This window comes from Mastacembelus armatus, chromosome 15, assembly GCF_900324485.2.
Source record: "Mastacembelus armatus chromosome 15, fMasArm1.2, whole genome shotgun sequence".
Taxonomy (NCBI): domain Eukaryota; kingdom Metazoa; phylum Chordata; class Actinopteri; order Synbranchiformes; family Mastacembelidae; genus Mastacembelus; species Mastacembelus armatus.
Window position 1 is genome coordinate 1,821,182 of NC_046647.1, and position 18,575 is coordinate 1,839,756.

The 18,575-nt window shown below is 41.8% G+C and overlaps 1 protein-coding gene across 1 annotated transcript in view; it reads left to right on the top strand.

Moving 5' to 3' along the window:
• prkg2l (protein kinase cGMP-dependent 2, like) overlaps positions 1-18,575 on the top strand; it is a 128,156-nt gene that overhangs the window by 97,648 nt on the left and 11,933 nt on the right. Inside the window, exons 16-17 of the mRNA XM_026309539.1 lie at positions 12,792-12,914; positions 13,135-13,197. Coding sequence (XP_026165324.1) covers positions 12,792-12,914; positions 13,135-13,197 — 186 coding nt within the window. The remainder of the gene's footprint in view (positions 1-12,791; positions 12,915-13,134; positions 13,198-18,575) is intronic.

Sequence of the window (18,575 nt, forward strand, 5' to 3'; positions counted from 1 at the left end):
CAAATTTGTACATCAAACTTTACTTTCATCAAAAAAAAAAAACACCCTTTCCAGTAATAACTGCCTGACAAATCTGTAGCAATTTTCTCATCAATCTTTGCAGGTATTCAGGTGTGATTTCCTCCCAGACTTTCTGCAGCACTTCCCAGAGGTCTGCTGTGCTGTTTGGGCAGTCTTCCCAAACTTTTTGGCCCAGCTTTTCCCACATCATCTTGATTCAAATCTTGCGACTGAGCAGGCAAAGGCATCACTGAGATTTTCCAGCAGCTACTTTCTTCTCCAGATAATTCTTACACAATCGGGAAGAATGCTTGGGGCCATTGTCTTGCTGCGAAATGAAGTTATCCCCAATCATTCGTTGCCCAGAAGGAATGGCATGCCTTTTCAGTGTAGCAGGAGAATTATGTTCACATTCTAAGACTTGTACCATTTGGGAATTTATGGCTCTAAAACTCTTAGTGACCTACTAAGGTAAACAACAGGAAATGGTACAGGCCTCTCCACCAAATACTGCACTGTCAAGACTCCATTTAACAAAGAGCAGATCAGCTAGCAGCTCTTAGAGTGGACCCCGCTTAACAAACAGACTTACCCTGCTCACACCCAGCCATAAAAACCTTAAAACTACTCCCTTTTAAACAAGACCTGAAATCTATACAATTGATTATGAATTGTTGTTTATATCGTATTATATTTCTGCTTTGATTGCAAAGTATGTAACGTGTGAGCAAACACATACAGAGCATTGCTGTTAGACTATGGTGTGATATAGGAGCTGTGCTATTGTTTCTGTTATTCATGCTTGTAGTTAATTATAATAATAATAATTAATATATAATAATTGTAGTTAATACATATAACTGTGTGAAGTTTTTATTTTCATTTATGGTGTTACTGAACTATTGATTCTGGTTAGTTACTAAGTTTGTCATGTGTTTGAACTTTGAAATTATTGTTCTCATCTTAGAAAAACATTATTAAAACTTACAATACTTAGTTTAGCCCCCATTAGAGACCAGTTAGATTTAACCAATCACCAGCAAGGATGCAACACCTCCTGGACCAATCACATTGTGTCAAGCACGATGACGGACTAACCAGATGGATTCCCCACCCAGTGCGGCAAGACTTACTGCCCACGCAGAGGAGAGACCCATAGACATATTCCTCGCATGTGGCTGTCCTCTAGCAAACAGCTCACCTTCAGCTGACTATCTCACATTAACCAAACTCCATGGGACAACCCTGCAGCAGTCAGACCGAGAGTGAGGAAAGGCAACGAACGGACTCCGGGCCTGCAGCCGAATACTTCAGGGAACACCTCCATCTCTCCTGGAAACCTGCCAGCAGACTGCAGTCGGACCAGCCCACAGCAGAATGGACTGAGCCTCAATAAACCCAAGATCAAGCAAGTAAACCATAGCTGTGCTGCTTGTCTCACATTGATCTCAGTTGGTCTCCATAGCTACTTAGAGCTTCCTCCTAAACTCCTGTTTAAACCTCAGACTCAAACACAAACACACTCAAACATAAATTAGTCTCAAGATTTCTTTTCCACCACTGCGACAACAACGTACTGTTATAATATGTTTTATTCGTTAATTCAACTAATTTCTCTGATCAAGGAAAGGCAAGTCTATTTATATAGCACAATTCATACACAGAGTAATTCAAAGTGCTTTACATAAATAAAAGACAAGTTAAAAGTACATATGCGAAAATCAAAACAGGAAACAGCAACTAGTAAAAAATGAGCTTGAAATAAATTTCAAGTAGAATGAGTGCAGATAAAGTACTTTAGATAAAACACTTCCAGTTCTCCCTATGCAGGCCACTTGGTTATGGCGTTCTATGTATGCCCTGCCTGCTAGCATCTTACAACCTGCTGTTATGTGCTGGATTGTCTCAGGGGCATCTTTGCACAACCTGCACCTGTGGTTCGGCCTGGTGTGGTAGACCCAAGCCTCTGTCGATCTTGTACTCAGGGCCTGTTCTTGTGCTGCTACGATTAGTGCCTCTGTGCTGTCTTTCAGTCCAGCTTTTTCCAGCCAGGGGTAGGACTTTTCGATATCAGCCACCTCTTGTATCTGCCAGTGGTACATACCGTGCAGGGGTTTGTCCTGCCATGATGGTTCTTGCTCCTCTTCCTCTGCATCGGGCTTCTGTTGCCTGAGATATTCACTAAGTATTCCATCGCTTGTTCTTCCCATTTAGCTGACTTCTTAGGACTTCCCATTTGCCTGTGGGATTCCAAGGTACTTGTAGCTTCCCTCAACATCCACTATGCTGTCTTCTGGAAGTTGAACTCCTACAGTTCTGACAACCTTCCCCTCTTTGTTATCATTCGACCACACTTGTCCAGTCCAAATGACATTCCAATGTCGTTGCTGTATATCCTGGTGGTATGGATCAGTGAGTCGATGTCTCGCTCATTCCTGGCGTACAGCTTGATGTCATCCATGTACAGGAGGTGGCTGATGGTTGCTCCATTTTGTAGTCGGTATCCAAAGCCAGTATTAGTGATGATCTTGCTGAGGGGTTCAGGCCTATGCAGAACAGCAGCGGGGACAGAGCATCTCCTTGGTAGATACCGCACTTGATGGAGACTTGTGCAATTGCCTTGAGGTTGGCCACTAGGGTTGTTTTCCACAGTCTCATTGAGTTCCTTATGAAGGTTCTTAGAGTCCTATTGATGTTGTATAGCTCCAGGCATTCCAGGATCCATGTGTGAGGCATTGAGTCGTAGGCTTTCTTGTAGTCAATCCAGGCCGTGCACACGTTGGTCTGTCTGTTCTTACAGTGGTCTCAAGTGACTGCTTTATCTACCAGTAGGTGATGTTTTGCTCCCCTGGTGTCCTTACCCATTCCTTTCTGGGCCCCGCTCATGTATTGAGCCATGTGCTTACTCATCTTAGCCGCTATGATACCTGACAGGAGCTTCCATGTTGTGTAGAGGCAGGTTGTCAGGCAGTAGTTGGATGGGACTGCTCCCTTTTGGGGGTCCTTCAGGATCAGGACTGTCCTGCCTTCAGTTAGCCACTCTGGGTGAGTCCCATCCATTAGCAGCTGGTTCATTTGAGCTGCCAGGCGCTCATGGAGTGCAGCTAGCTTCTTTTGCCAGTAGGTGTGGATCATGTCAGGCCCAGGTGCTGTCCAGCTCTTCATGTTTGAGACCCTTTCTCGGAAATCTGTCATTGTGATGGTTACTGTTGTTGGACAGTTGTTAAATTAATTTATGTTCAGTGTTTGAGTCTAAGGTCTAAACTTTTGTACTTTTGTAAAAATTCTGCCCACCCACTTCATGAGGAACTGTGGTGAATGGGAAGTTCATTCAGCCACAGGCTAAAGTGGTTCCTCCTAAAGCCAAGTCGGAGAGAGTCAGGAAGTCTTTTGTGTCCACGGACATAAAACTCTATAATTCCACAATATAAACAATAACGCACACACACCAATATCCACATACACAACACATACACACATACATACACACACAAACCCCCCAAAATAAATAATTACTTTATTACTTTTCTACATGCAAGTTAATAACTTTATTACTTTATGAATCACTTTATTACTATTAATTAATATAATTTAAATAATATTACATTTAATAACTTTAAATTTGAATAACTGCTGTAACAATTGAATATCCCCTTGGGGATGCACCGCGGGTGGATGAGATCCGTCCCGAGTACCTCAAGTCTCTGGATGTTGTTGGGGCTATCATGGCTGACACACCTGTGCAACATCGCGTGGCGTTCGGGGACAGTACCCCTAGATTGGCAGACCGGGGTGGTGGTTCCTCTTTTTAAAAAGGGGGGGACCGGCGGGTGTGTTCCAACTACAGAGGGATCACACTCTTCAGCCTCCCGGGGAAGGTCTATGCCAGGGTGCTGGAGAGGAGGATCCGGCCGGTGGTCGAACCTCGGATCCAGGAGGAACAATGCGGTTTCCGTCCTGGGCGTGGAACACTGGACCAGCTCTACACACTCTCAAGGGTGCTCGAGGGTTCATGGGAGTTTGCCCAACCAGTCCACATGTGTTTTGTGGACTTGGAGAAGGCATTCGACCGGGTCCCTCGTGACATCCTGTGGGAGGTGCTCCAGGATTATGGGGTCCGGGGCCCTTTGCTGAGGCCTATCCGGTCTCTGTACAAACGGAGCAGTATGCGAGAGTGATGCAGAGGAAGCCTTTTCTCCGCCCACAGCATAAACAGAGCTGCTTGAGGTATGCTAAAGCACATTTGGACAAGCCAGCTTCATTTTGGAATAAGGTGCTGTGGACTGATGAAACTAAAATTGAGTTATTTGGGCATAACAAGGGACATTATGCATGGAGGAAAAAGAACACAGCATTCCAAGAAAAACACCTGCTACCTACAGTAAAATATGGTGGTGGTTCCATCATGCTGTGGGGCTATGTGGCCAATGCAGGGACTGGGAATCTTGTCAAAGTTGAGGGACGCATGGATTCCACTCAGTATCAGCAGATTCTGGAGACCAATGTCCAGGGTACAGTGACAAAGCTGAAGCTGCGCCGGGGCTGGATCTTCCAACAAGACAACGACCCTAAACACTGCTCAAAATCTACTAAGGCATTCTTGCAGAGGAACAAGTACAACGTTCTGGAATGGCCATCTCAGTCCCCAGACCTGAATATACAGTGGGTACGGAAAGTATTCAGACCCCTTTAAATTTTTCACTCTTTGTGTCATTGCAGCCATTTGCCAAAATCAAAAAAGTTCATTTTATTTCTCATTAATGTACACTCAGCACCCCATCTTGACAGAAAAAAACAGAAATGTAGAAATTTTTGCAAATTTATTAAAAAAGAAAAACTGAAATATCACATGGTCATAAGTATTCAGACCCTGTGCTCAGTATTGAGTAGAAGCACCCTTTTGAGCTAGTACAGCCATGAGTCGTCTTGGGGATGATGCAACAAGTTTTTCACACCTGGATTTGGGGATCCTCTGCCATTGTTCCTTGCAGATCCTCTCCAGTTCTGTCAGGTTGGATGGTGAACGTTGGTGGACAGCCATTTTCAGGTCTCTCCAGAAATGCTCAATTGGGTTTAGGTCAGGGCTCTGGCTGGGCCAGTCAAGAACGGTCACAGAGTTGTTCCGAAGCCACTCCTTTGTTATTTTAGCTGTGTGCTTAGGGTCATTGTCCTGTTGAAAGGTGAACCTTCGGCCCAGTCTGAGGTCCTGAGCACTCTGGAAGAGGTTTTCTTCCAGGATATCGCTGTACTTGGCCACATTCATCTTTCCTTCAGTTGCAACCAGTCGTCCTGTCCCTGCAGCTGAAAAACACCCCCACAACATGATGCTCCCACCACCATGTTTCACTGTAAGGATTGTATTGGACAGGTGATGAGCAGTGCCTGGTTTTCTCCACACATAGCGCTTAGGATTAATGCCAAAAAGTTCAATCTTGGTCTCATCAGACCAGAGAATCTTATTTCTCATAGTCTGGGAGTCCTTCATGTGGTTTTTGGCAAACTCTATGCAGGCTTTCATGTGTCTTGCACTGAGGAAAGGCTTCCGTCAGGCCACTCTGCCATAAAGCCCCGACTGGTGGAGGCTGCAGTGATAGTTGACTTTGTGGAACTTTCTCCCATCTCCCTATTGCATCTCTGGAGCTCAGCCACAGTGATCTTTGGGTTCTTCTTTACCTCTTTCACCAAGGCTCTTCTCCCACGATTGCTCAGTTTGGCTGGACGGCCAGGTCTAGGAAGAGTTCTGGTCGTCCCAAACTTTTTCCATTTGAGGATTATGGAGGCCACTGTGCTCTTAGGAACCTTGAGTGCTGCAGAATTTCTTTTGTAACCTTGGCCAGATCCGTGCCTTGCCACAATTCTGTCTCTGAGCTCCTTGGGCAGTTCCTTCGACCTCATGATTCTCATTTACTCTGACATGCACTGTGAGCTGTAAGGTCTTATATAGACAGGTGTGTGCTTTTCCTAATCAAGTCCAATCAGTTTAATTAAACACAGCTGGACTCCAATGAAGGAGCAGAACCATCTCAAGGAGGATCAGAAGAAATGGACAGCATGTGAGTTAAATATGAGTGTCACTGCAAAGGGTCTGAATACTTATGACCATGTGATATTTCAGTTTTTCTTTTTTAATAAATTAGCAAAAATTTCTACATTTCTGTTTTTTTCTGTCAAGATGGGGTGCTGAGTGTACATTAATGAGAAATAAAATGAACTTTTTTGATTTTTGGCAAATGGCTGCAATGACACAAAGAGTGAAAAATTTAATGGGGTCTGAATACTTTCCGTACCCACTGTAATTGAAAATCTGTGGTGTGAGTTAAAGAGAGCTGTCCATGCTCGGAAGCCATCAACCTGAATGAACTAGAGATGTCTTATAAAGAGGAATGGTCCAAAATACCTTCAACCAGAATCCAGACTCTTATTGGAAGCTATAGGAAGCGTTTAGAGGCTGTTATTTCTGCAAAAGGAGGATCTACTAAATACTGAGTTCATTTTTTTTTTTTGGGGTGCCCAAATTTATGCACCTGCCTAATTTTGTTTAAACAATTATTGCACACTTTCTGTAAATCCTATAAACTTCGTTTCACTTCTCAAATATCACTGTGTAGGTCTCCTATATGATGTATTTAACTGAATTTTTTTATCGTAACAACTAACGATTTATACAGGAAAATCATGAAGATTAACAAGGCTGCCCAAAATTAAGCATCCCACTGTACATGTGAGGAGAGGAAGAGAGGGGAAGGAAAGAGATGGGAAGGTTAAGGTAGGGGAGCTCAGTGCAGCGATGGAGAATCCTCAGGCAGTCTAGGCATATAGCAGCATAACTAAGGAATGGTTCAGGGTTACCTGAAGCCAGCCCTAACTATATACTTTGCCAAAAAGGAAGGTTTTAAGGCTAGCCTTAAAAGTACAGAGAGTGTTTGCCTCCTGAACCCAGACTGGGAGCTGGTTTTACAGGAGAGGAGCTTGATAGCTAAAGGCTCTGCCTCTCATTCTACTTTTGGAAACTCTGGGAACCACAAGTAGACCTGCACTCTCAGAGCGAAGTGCTCTATTGGGATAATATGGTACTATGAGGTCTTTAAGGTATGAAGGAGCTTGATCATGAAGGGATTTGTATGTGAGAAGAATGATTTTAAATTCTATTCTGGATTTTACAGGGAGCCAAGGAAGAGAAGCAAGTATAGGAGAAATATGATCTCTCTTGCTAGTTCCTGTCAGGACTCTGGCTGCAGCATTTTTGATTAACTGGAGGATTTTTATGGAGATACTGGGACATCCAGATAGTAATGAGTTACAGTAATCTAGCCTTGAAGTAACAAATGCATGAACCAGTTTGACACACCTGAAGTCTGGCTAACTGGTTTGTGTTATCAGGTTTCATAGATAGATACAGGTAAGCATCTGCATAGCAGTGGTAATTAATAGAATAACATTGCCTAAAGGAAGCATGTATAAGGTGAACAAAATCAGTCCTAGCACAGAACCTTGTGGAACTCCATAATTAACTTTTGTGCGTGTGGAAGGTTCATCATGGACATGAACAAACTGGAATCTGTCCGATAAATAAGATTGGAACCATTTTAACGCTGTACCTTTGATTCCAATCACATGATCCAGTCTCTGTAATAAGCTGCTGTGGTCGATGGAGTCAAATGCAGCACTAAGGTCTAGCAGGACAAGTATAAAAACAAGTCTACTATTTGAGGCTAAGAGAAGATTGTTGGTGACTTTTAATAAGTCTTTTAAAAGGCAAAAAAGTCTTTTTAATCTGTACTATTATGTGCTGAATCCTGATTGAAAATCTTCAAATAGTTCATTCCTGTGTAAGTGGTCTAATAGCTGCTTAGCAACAGCTTTTTCTAGGATTTTAGAAATAAATGGCAGGTTGGATATTGGTCTATAATTAGCCAAGACTCCTGGATCAAGACTAGGCTTTTTAAGTAGGGGTTTGTTTACTGCAGTCTTAAAAGCCTGTGTTATGTAGCCTGATACTAGAGATAAATTTACCGGTGTTTTGATAAAGATGAGTTAATTAATAGCAGGGTGTCTTTAAGCAGTCTAGTCAGGATGAGGTTTAAGAAACATGAGGATTTATATGAAGCAACTACAGACGTGAATTCAGAGAGATCTATGGGAGAGAAGCAATCTAAACATAACTGAGGTCTTACATATGATTCAAGAGCTACTGTAGTAGAAGATTCATTTATGGCAGGTATAGGAAGCATCTGATGAATTTTATCTCTAATAGTTGTGATTTTATTTGTAAAGAAATTCATAAGTCATCACTGCTGAGAGCTAAGGGAACACTGGGCTCAACAGAGCTGTGACTTTTTGTCAGCCTGGCTACAGTGCTGAAAAGAAACCTGGGATTGTTCTTATTTTCCTCTATTAGTGATGAATAGTATGCAGTTCTGGCTTTACGGTGAGCTTTTTTATATGTTAATAGACTGTTTTTCCAGGCTAAATTAAATTCTTCTAAATATGTGGAACATCACTTCCTTTCCAGCCTTCGTGATGCCTGCTTAAAGGTACAAATATATAAACTGTAACATGGAGCTAATGTAGCTAATGGGCCACAGTTTCAAGAGTTTCACACAGTGAGGCTACAGCACTGTCCACAATATGATCAATTTGGTAGGGAGTAGGATTGAGGCAGCTGCCCTCCACTGTATGTTGGCACATGGCATAGATGTAAATAAAGATGGAATCATTTTCTTAAATTTATTAACAGCGTTGTCAGATAAACATCTGCTGTAGTGGAATTTTCTTCCAAATGCTGCATGAGCCATCATCTTAAATTCAAAAGTTATTAAAGAATGATCTGACAAAATAGGATTTGGGGGGAAAACTATTAAATGTTCAATTTCGGTGCCATAGGTCAGAACAAGATCAAGGGTGTGATTGAAACAGTGGGTGGGTTTATTAACATTTTGAGTGAAATCAATTGAGTCTAATATTGAATTAAATGCAGTGCTGAGACTATCAGACTTTCAACATCTACATGAATGTTAAAATCTCCCACTATAATGACTTTATCTGAACTAAGCACTAAATCGGATAGGAAGTCTGGAAATTCAGTTAAAGACTGAGTAAGGGACAGGTGGATGGTACACAAGTACACAGTAGAAATGTTTTTTGTGTTTTCCAGTTTGGATGTGAGAGGCTCTCAAATGAGTTATAACTGTTCTGAGGATGAAAATTTAATAAGTTTGAGTGGACGATTGCAGCTACTCTTCCACCTCGACCTGTGCTTCAAGGAACATGACAATTTTTATGACTAAGGGGGGTTGATTCATTTAAACTGACATATTCATCCTGCTACAGCCAGGTTTCAGTAAGACAGAGTAAGTTGATTTGGTGAGCAGTTATTAAATAATTTATTAACAGAGATTTGGACGAAAGAAACCTAATATTTAATAATCCACATCTGGCTGTTCTGTTTTTCTGTGCAGTGAGTAGTCATCTTAATCTTTATTAGGTTTTTATAAATAACTGGTGTTAACTTCTGATTTATTTGATTTAGATGTTTGAGGAGCACCTAGTCTCTATGGGGTTTGGGTGGTTGATGGCTCTAAGAAAACTGCTGTCTCTGTTTCCCAGTCCCCACTCTGGATTGCCAAACTTTAGGGTGGCTACTAAAGTTGGCCAGATTTCTGGGCTCCACCATCCAAAGTGGGATGGATGCCGTCCCTTGCTACCAGACCTTGTTTTCCCCAGAAAGTGGCCCAGTTGTCTATGGAGCCCACATCGTTTGCTGGACACCACCTACTGACGTAATCGGGTGTCACTGCTGCTGACATGAATAACAATTTTTCCATATTTACGATTAGCCTCAGCCAGTAGCTTCAAGTTTGACTCAATGTCGCCCACTCTGGCCCCAGGAATACATTTGACTATGGTCGCTGGAGTCTTTAGCTTCACATTTCTGACTATGGAATCGCCAATTATCACAGTCGGTTTCTCAGCGGGTGTGTCTGAGTGGAGAAAATTGGTTAGAAACGTGAACAGGCGATGATCCATGAGGTACTGCTTAGGAGTATGTTTCCGTCGGACCGTCACCCAGGCTAATTCTCCGGGCTACTCCGGAGCTGCCATTGGACAAAGGTGCAGAGCTGCGCTTCCAAATCAGTGATCCTCGCCTCCACAGCTACCAAAACCTGACACTTATTACAAGTATCATTTTCACTAAAGGAGGCAGAGGAATTACTAAACATGTGGCACACTGAACAGGAGAGAGAGATAGAGAGAGAAGCCATGCTACTAGCTAGCTAAGCTAACTGATAGGCTAACGAGCACTAAGTCTGGGAATATCAAGAAGTACTGGGCAAAATAGAAAGGTACTTGACTAATACAGGAATATGTAGCGGTTATTGATTTGTTCAGAGAGCTTAGTTAGTTTTTAGGTGCGTTAGACTAAAGCTAGTCTGTTGCTAATCTGTAGACAAGCTACACAGTACAACATGCTTGCAACAGGAAGTGAATTCTCTTACCAGGAAACAGTGCATTAATAGATTTTTAATAAGTCTCTACAGGCACAACAGGTACCCAAGGTTTGGAAGGATACTATGGTAGTTCCTGTTCCCAAATCTAAATCCCCCAAAACTCTTAATGAGTTTAGCCCTAACATCAATTGTGATGAAAACGTGAAAAATTAGTGAGGTCTGAAATCCTAAGTAGAACTGAGCACACACTTGATCCAATGCAGTTTGCCTATAGGCCTCACAGGGGAGTAGAGGATGCCACAGTCACTTTACTTTACTTACAGTCATTTATTTTATTTTATTTTATTGTATGATCTTATTAGCACTTTCAAAAGTCTTAGAGAGGACTGGACAAATAAAGTAACCTGAACCTAAGTGGCTAGTGAGAACTTATGTTACCTTATAAATTTGATCCCAATACCCTTGATGCTTGTGTTAGATGCCTGTGAGAATGCCCACATATCCAACATCTAGACTTTCTGGACAGAAGTTTTAGATCTGTTCTCGCATGTAACAGGTGTAAAGTTAGCACTATGACCCATAATGTGTATCTTGGGAATTTTTCCAGTAAACTGCAGTTTAAACTGAGGAATAGCAAATGACGGTCTATTGCCTTCTATAGGAAAAACATTCCATGTCCAAATCCTCGAAATCTACCTGTTGCTTTTTGGTAAATGATTTTATTTGTAACCAGAGGTCAGCAGCAGGGTCTGGAATGTAGTCAGAGAGGTGCAAATAAATTTAACAGACTGTAGGGAGACCTAGGGTGTCTGACACTTTCCCAATAAGGAGCAGACTGTAGAGACTACAGAGATTATTTGGGCTGAATTTTCACTTGAGACATAATGCGGGTGACAGAAAAACTTGCTCCAGTCGGGAACAGAACGAAAACACCTCCTCGTACTCCTGGGCGACTCCAATGATGTTTCCCAAGTGACTCAGGAGACCAGAGGTGAGTTTTTCTTCAGGTGTTCTCATGTCTCAGTCTGCTGGGTCCATCCTTCGTTCGGTTGCATTTTTGGTAAATTATTTTATTTGGACACAAGGTTGCAGAACAGAGACTTTATTGAAACATGAACAAAAAGGCAAAACTCAACTGAGGTGCTGCAGGGAGACAGGACAAAATGGGAGACACCAGGGGCAGGGAGACAGGAGGCGAAGACACCAAACTGGGACAATTTATAGCAACACAGTACATCAGTTCGTCAGTACATAAGTACGAACCAGTAGTGAACAAAGGACCAGGGCTCATATATATAGACACAAGACTCATATATTGCTCCCAGGTTGTGGAACTCTCTAACTGTTGACATTCGCTCTGTTACAGATGTGACTTATTTTAAATCTAAGCTCAAGACTTTACATTTGCTTTTACTTCATTGTAGTGCGTTTGACATTTTACACTATAATTTTACTTTTATTCCATGTATATGTGTTCTCTATGTATAGTTTTCTCTGTATTTAAGAGTTATACAAATAAATTTTGATTGATTGATTGACACACCCTGGAGTATCCGAGCACTGAACAGAAGAACACCCTGTGACTGATGGACAGTGGTGGTATTCAGGGTCATTTATACTACTGTTTAGGGACCGCATGGGGCAAAAGCTAAGACCATTCTTGCCTGTCAAACCATTCTGTCTGAATGACTAGAACATGACTGATCTGGTAACTATGAATTTTTATGTGATGTCTCTTGTTCTCTTAGAGATCCTTACAGGGTTTTGTTCTGTGGGTGAGAGAGTGAGTTTGGGGCTGCTCCTGTTTTCTTTTCCTTCATGTGTCATCTCTTTTAGTTGTTTGTCAGTATTGGTGACAAAGAAATTGCCCATAGGTGTGAATGTGAATGTCACTGGTTTTTGTCTTTGTGTATTAGTCCTATGATAGAATGAAAACCTTTCCATGGTGTATCCCACATCTCACCCAATGTCTGCTGACTCTACAGCAAGGGTCTCCAACTCCAGTTCTCGAGGTCCACTGTGTGGACCTTGAGGACTGGAGTTGGAGACCCCGGCTCTACAGGATAAGTGGTGTTGCTCATGGGTGGAAGATTTGTTTGTTTTTTTCTATTAAATATATATCTGATTTAGGGTTTTTTTTTGTTATAATTGGATGAATACTCCTATCCTCAATTTAAAAAATATACAGCCTTGTGTGAGTCAAAGGACTTATGGATTATAAGGCGCTGTATGATTTTAAAGGACAATCAGGGACTTCAATGACCTACTAACCTTAATGTTGCATTCAAAACCATTTTCTTATTAATAAAGAGCAGCAAATGTAAGAATCTGTTTACCTTTCAGCCCCCCTTTTGCTGGCTCGGACCCCATCAAGATTTACACCATGGTCCTCCATGGCATTGAAAAAATTGACTTTCCCAAGAGAATAAGCAAGCGTCCAGAGGACCTCATCAGAAGACTCTGCAAGTATGGTTACTCACATGTCAGAGGATTATGATAATACTTTTCAGTGTGTGTTTATTTAAGCAGATGATCACAGTGTTATTGGATGTGTGGAACAGACCAGGGAATGCCATTTGTCGTGCATGCATTATAAAGCAGCAGCTTGTCATATTTGGATGCTATTGTTGTTGGGCTTATTAAGCCATGTGTTAGACTAATATAAACGTCCTCCCCTCCTTTTCAGGTTAAACCCAGTGGAAAGGCTTGGAAACAAAAAGAATGGCATCAGTGACATTAAGAAGCACAAGTAAGTTTTCTGTAAAAATGATGAGGAAACTGATCGAGGGTACAGGAAATAAACATAAATAAATCAGTTAATGTTAAAGGAGTTTACTTAACAGGGCACTTCTGGTTCTGCGGCCAGCTGGAGGTCTGTGGGTTCAGAGTAGAGGCTGGTCGGTGTTCCCAAGCACTTCTTTGGCTTCAGCGCAAAGACATTTTATATAATATTCGGCTGAAATAAAACTTGTTTTGGACTTTTCTACAAAAGTTTGTTGTACAAAAACTCTCAGTTGTTTTTGAATTTGGCGTGGGGCTTCAAGAGATGGCCTCTGGTTTAGAAAACAAGAGGAGGATTAAAAGTGAAAAATTCATAAAGCTAAGAAATGTCATATTGTAATTCAGCAAGAATGTCAAAATTTCTGCAGTAAAATACAATTATTTAAGATTTTTGCTAAATTATTAGGATTACACACCTCTGTATTATTATTATCCAACACCTTCAATTCAATTCAATTCAATTTTATTTGTATAGCGCCAAATCACAATACAAATCATCTCAAGGCACTTTACAAAAACTAAAACTAAAACTAAAAACCCAACAATTCCCTTATGAGCAAGCACTTGGCGACAGTGGAGAGGAAAAAACTCCCTTTAACGGAAGAAAAAAAACCTCCAGCAGAACCGGGCTCAGTTTGGGCGGCCATCTGCCTCAACCGGTTGGGGTGAGTGGATAGAGCAGAGAGAAAAGAACAGCAACAATAAACCACAAATAGACACTGCAAGTTGGTGGGGCCAGTAACTGCACATCAGCGATAAACAGCTCCAGGACCAGGGACACCTGCAGAAGGTACAGAGAGAGAGAGAGAGAGAGGGAGGGAGAGAGCACAAACTAGGGGAGAGAGAGAGCACAAGGTTAGTAACATTCAATGGTGGAATATACATGAGGTGGGAGAGAAGGGGGGGGGGGGGGGGGGGGTTAGGGTAGGGGAGCTCAGTGCACCGATGGTCCTCGGGCAGTCTAGGCCTATAGCAGCATAACTAACTAAGGGATGGTTCAGGGTTGCCTGAAGCCAGCCCTAACTATATGCTTTGTCAAAGAGGAAGGTTTTAAGTCTAGCCATAAAAGTACAGAGAGTGTCTGCCTCCTGAACCCAGGCTGAGAGCTGGAGTGTCATCCGCATAGCAGTGGTAATTAATAGAGTGCTTCCTAATGATATATCCTAAAGGAAGCATGTACAGGGTGAACAGAATCGGTCCTAGCACAGAACCTTGTGGAACTCCATAACTAACTTTTGTTCGTGTGGAAGGTTCATCATGGACATGAACAAACTGGAATCTGTCCGATAAATAGGATTGGAACCACTTTAACGCTGTTCCTCTGATACCAATCACATGCTCCAGTCTCTGTAATAAGATGTTGTGGTCAATGGTGTCGAATGCTGCACTAAGGTCTAGGAGGACAAGTATCGAAACAAGTCCATTATCTGAGAAGAGAAGAGAAGATCGTTGGTAACTTTCAACAGTGCTGTTTCTGTACTATGATGTGCTCTAAATCCTGATTGGAAATCTTCAAATAGTTCATTCCTGTGTAAGTGGTCTGATAGCTGCTTAGCAACAGCTTTTTCTAGGATTTTAGAAATAAATGGCAGGTTGGATATTGGTCTATAATTAGCCAAGACTCCTGGATCAAGACTAGGCTTTTTGAGTAAAGGTTTGATTACTGCAGTCTTAAAGGCCTGTGGTACGTAGCCTGATACTAGAGATAAATTTACCAAGTCCAATAAAGATGAGTTCATTAATGGCAGGGTGCCTTTAAGCAGTCTAGTCGGGATGGGGTCCAAGAGACACGTTGATGATTTCGATGAAGCAACTACTGATGTAAATTCAGAGAGATCTATAGGAGAGAAGCAGTCTAAACATAACTGAGGTCCTACAGATGATTCAAGAGCTACTGTAGTAAAAGATTCATTTATTGCAGGTATAGGAAGCATCTGCTGAATTTTATCTCTAATAGTTGTGATTTTATTTGTAAAGAAACTCATAAATTCATCACTGCTGAGAGCTAAGGGAACACTGGGCTCAACGGAGCTGTGACTTTTTGTCAGCCTGACTACAGTGCTGAAAAGAAACCTGGGATTGTTCTTATTTTCCTCTATTAGTGATGAATAGTATGCAGTTCTGGCTTTACGGAGAGCTTTTTTATATGTTAGTAGACTGTTTTTCCAGGCTAGAAAAATTTCCTCTAAGTTTGTGGAACGCCACTTCCTTTCCAGCCTTCGTGATGCCTGCTTTAAGGTACGAACATGTAAATTATACCATGGGGCTAGTCTTCTCTGAATCACTAACTTCTTTTTCAGAGGGGCTACAGAATCAAGCGTTTCACGCAGTGAGGTTACAGCGCTGTCAACAACATGATCAATTTGGTAGGGAGTAGGATTAAGGCAGCTGCCCACAACTCTCTGCATTTACCCGGACTTGGGACCGGCACTGGATTGTGCCCCTCTGTGGTTGCATTAGAATTTTCGTAAGGATGTAAACCTTTATATAATGTGCCACATTTAATTACGGTTTAAATGTAAAATTACACATGAATGTGAAATAAATGAGATTTACCTTAAAATTAGAGAAAAAAACATGTTTTGTATGGATATAAACCTTTATATAATGTGAAGCATATGTAATTACTGTTAATCAAATTAATTTCACATACATTTTTCTGTAATTCAAGAAAATGAAAAATATTATGTAAAATAAATATAGTAAATTTATTGTTAAAAAATGAGAAATAAACATTTTTTGTCATTATTGAATCCATCCATCCATCCATTTTCTGTTAGGCCCTGAGCCTTGTTTTCCTGTTTGTATTTTATTTTGGTCAGTTTCCTGTGTTCCGGTTCTGTTTGTTAGTTCGAGGTAGCCTTGTGTTTTCGTTGCTCATTAGTTAGATTACGTTCACCTCTGTCTTGAGTTGTGTGTATATAGATCCCCTGTGTTCCTTTGTTCCCCGCCGGAACATTAGTTACGTTGATGATGATGAGTTCAGCGTTTAGTGTGTAGCTGATGCTTACCACAGCCTTGGTTATCCCATTCCTGTCTTGCCTGCCTGCCTCTCTGCCTGTCTGCCTGCCCGCCGAGCGGCGGAGATATTTGTTGTGTGCCTGAGCCTTGAGATCCAGGTAATAAATGAGTTTGTGTCCTGCACTTGGGTCCTCACCTCTTCCTTCACCACGGACACCACACCAGAGAGCATAACATTTTCTAAACCCGCTTATTCCTTAACCAGGGTCACGGGTATCTGCTGGAGCCTATCCCAGCTCTCTTTCGGGTGGAAGGCAGGGGTACACCCTGGACAGTTCACCAGTCCATCACAGGGCCACATATAGACACACAAACAACCACACACACTCACATTCACTACTATGGGCAATTTAGAGTCACCAATCAATTCAATTTTCAATTCAATTCATTTTTTTTTATTTGTATAGCGCCAAATCACAATACAAATCATCTCAAGGCACTTTACAAAAACTAAAACTAAAAACCCAACAATTCCCTTATGAGCAAGCACTTGGCGACGGTGGAGAGGAAAAAACTCCCTTTAACGGAAGAAAAAACCTCCAGCAGAACCGCGCTCAGTTTGGGCGGCCATCTGCCTCGACCGGTTGGGGTGAGTGGATAGAGCAGAGAGAAAAGAACAGCAACAATAAACAACAAATAGACACTGCAGGTTGGTGGGACCAGTAACTGCACATCAGCGATATACAGCTCCAGGACCAGGGACACCTGCAGAAGGTACAGAGAGAACAGAGAGAAAGGGAGAGAGCACAAACTAGGGGAGAGAGAGAACACAAGGTTAGTAAGATTCAATGGTGGAATATACATGAGGTGGGAGGAAAGAAGAGAGGGGAGGGGAAGGGAAAGGGGGGGGTTAGGGTACGGGAGCTCAGTGCACCGATGGTCCTCGGGCAGTCTAGGCCTATAGCAACATAACTAAGGGATGGTTCAGGGTTGCCTGAAGCCAGCCCTAACTATACGCTTTTGTCAAAGAGGAAGGTTTTAAGTCTATCCTTAAAAATATAGAGTATAGAGAGTGTCTGCCTCCTGAACCCAGGCTGGGAGCTGGTTCCATAGGAGAGGAGCTTGATAACTAAAGGCTCTGCCTCCCATTCTGCTTTTGGAAACTCTGGGAACCACAAGTAGACCTGCACTCTGAGAGCGAAGTGGTCGATTGGGATAATATGGTACTATGAGGTCTTTAAGGTATGAAGGAGCTTGATTATGAAGGGATTTGTATGTGAGAAGAAGGATTTTAAATTCTATTCTATATTTTACAGGGAGCCAATGAAGAGAAGCCAATATAGGAGAAATATGATCTCTCCTGCTAGTTCCTGTCAGGACTCTGGCTGCGGCATTCTGGATTAATTGGAGGCTTTTTATGGAGATATTGGGACATCCAGATAGTAATGAGTTACAGTAATCTAGCCTTGAGGTAACAAATGCATGGACTAGTTTTTCTGCATCATTTTGAGACAGGATGTTCCTAATTTTGGAAATGTTGCGCAGGTGAAAGAATGCAGTTCTAGAGATTTGTTTTATGTGTGAGTTGAAGGACATGTCCTGGTCAAAAATAACTCCAAGGTTTTTTACAGTAGTGCTAGAGGCCAGGGTTATGCCATCTAGAATAGCTATAATTTTAGAAAAGTTATTTCTGAGATTTTTTGGCCCAAATATAATGACTTCTGTTTTCTCCGAGTTTAAAAGTAAAAAGTTACTGGTCATCCAGGCCTTTATGTCAGTTAGACTGGCTTGAAGTCTGGTTAACTGGTTTGTGTTAACAGGTTTAATAGACAGATATAACTGAGTGTCATCTGCATAGCAGTGGTAATTAATAGAGTGCTTCCTAATGACATATCCTAAAGGAAGCATGTACAGGGTGAACAGAATCGGTCCTAGCACGGAGCCTTGTGGAACTCCATAACTAACTTTTGTTCGTGTGGAAGGTTCATCATGGACATGAACAAACTGGAATCTGTCCGATAAATAGGATTGGAACCACTTTAACGCTGTTCCTCTGATACCAATCACATGCTCCAGTCTCTGTAATAAGATATTGTGGTCAATGGTGTCGAATGCTGCACTAAGGTCTAGGAGGACAAGTATTGAAACAAGTCCATTATCTGAGGCTAAGAGAAGATCGTTGGTAACTTTCAACAGTGCTGTTTCTGTACTATGATGTGCTCTAAATCCTGATTGAAAATCTTCAAATAGTTCATTCCTGTGTAAGTGGTCTGATAGCTGCTTAGCAACAGCTTTTTCTAGGATTTTAGAAATAAATGGCAGGTTGGATATTGGTCTATAATTAGCCAAGACTCCTGGATCAAGACTAGGCTTTTTGAGTAAAGG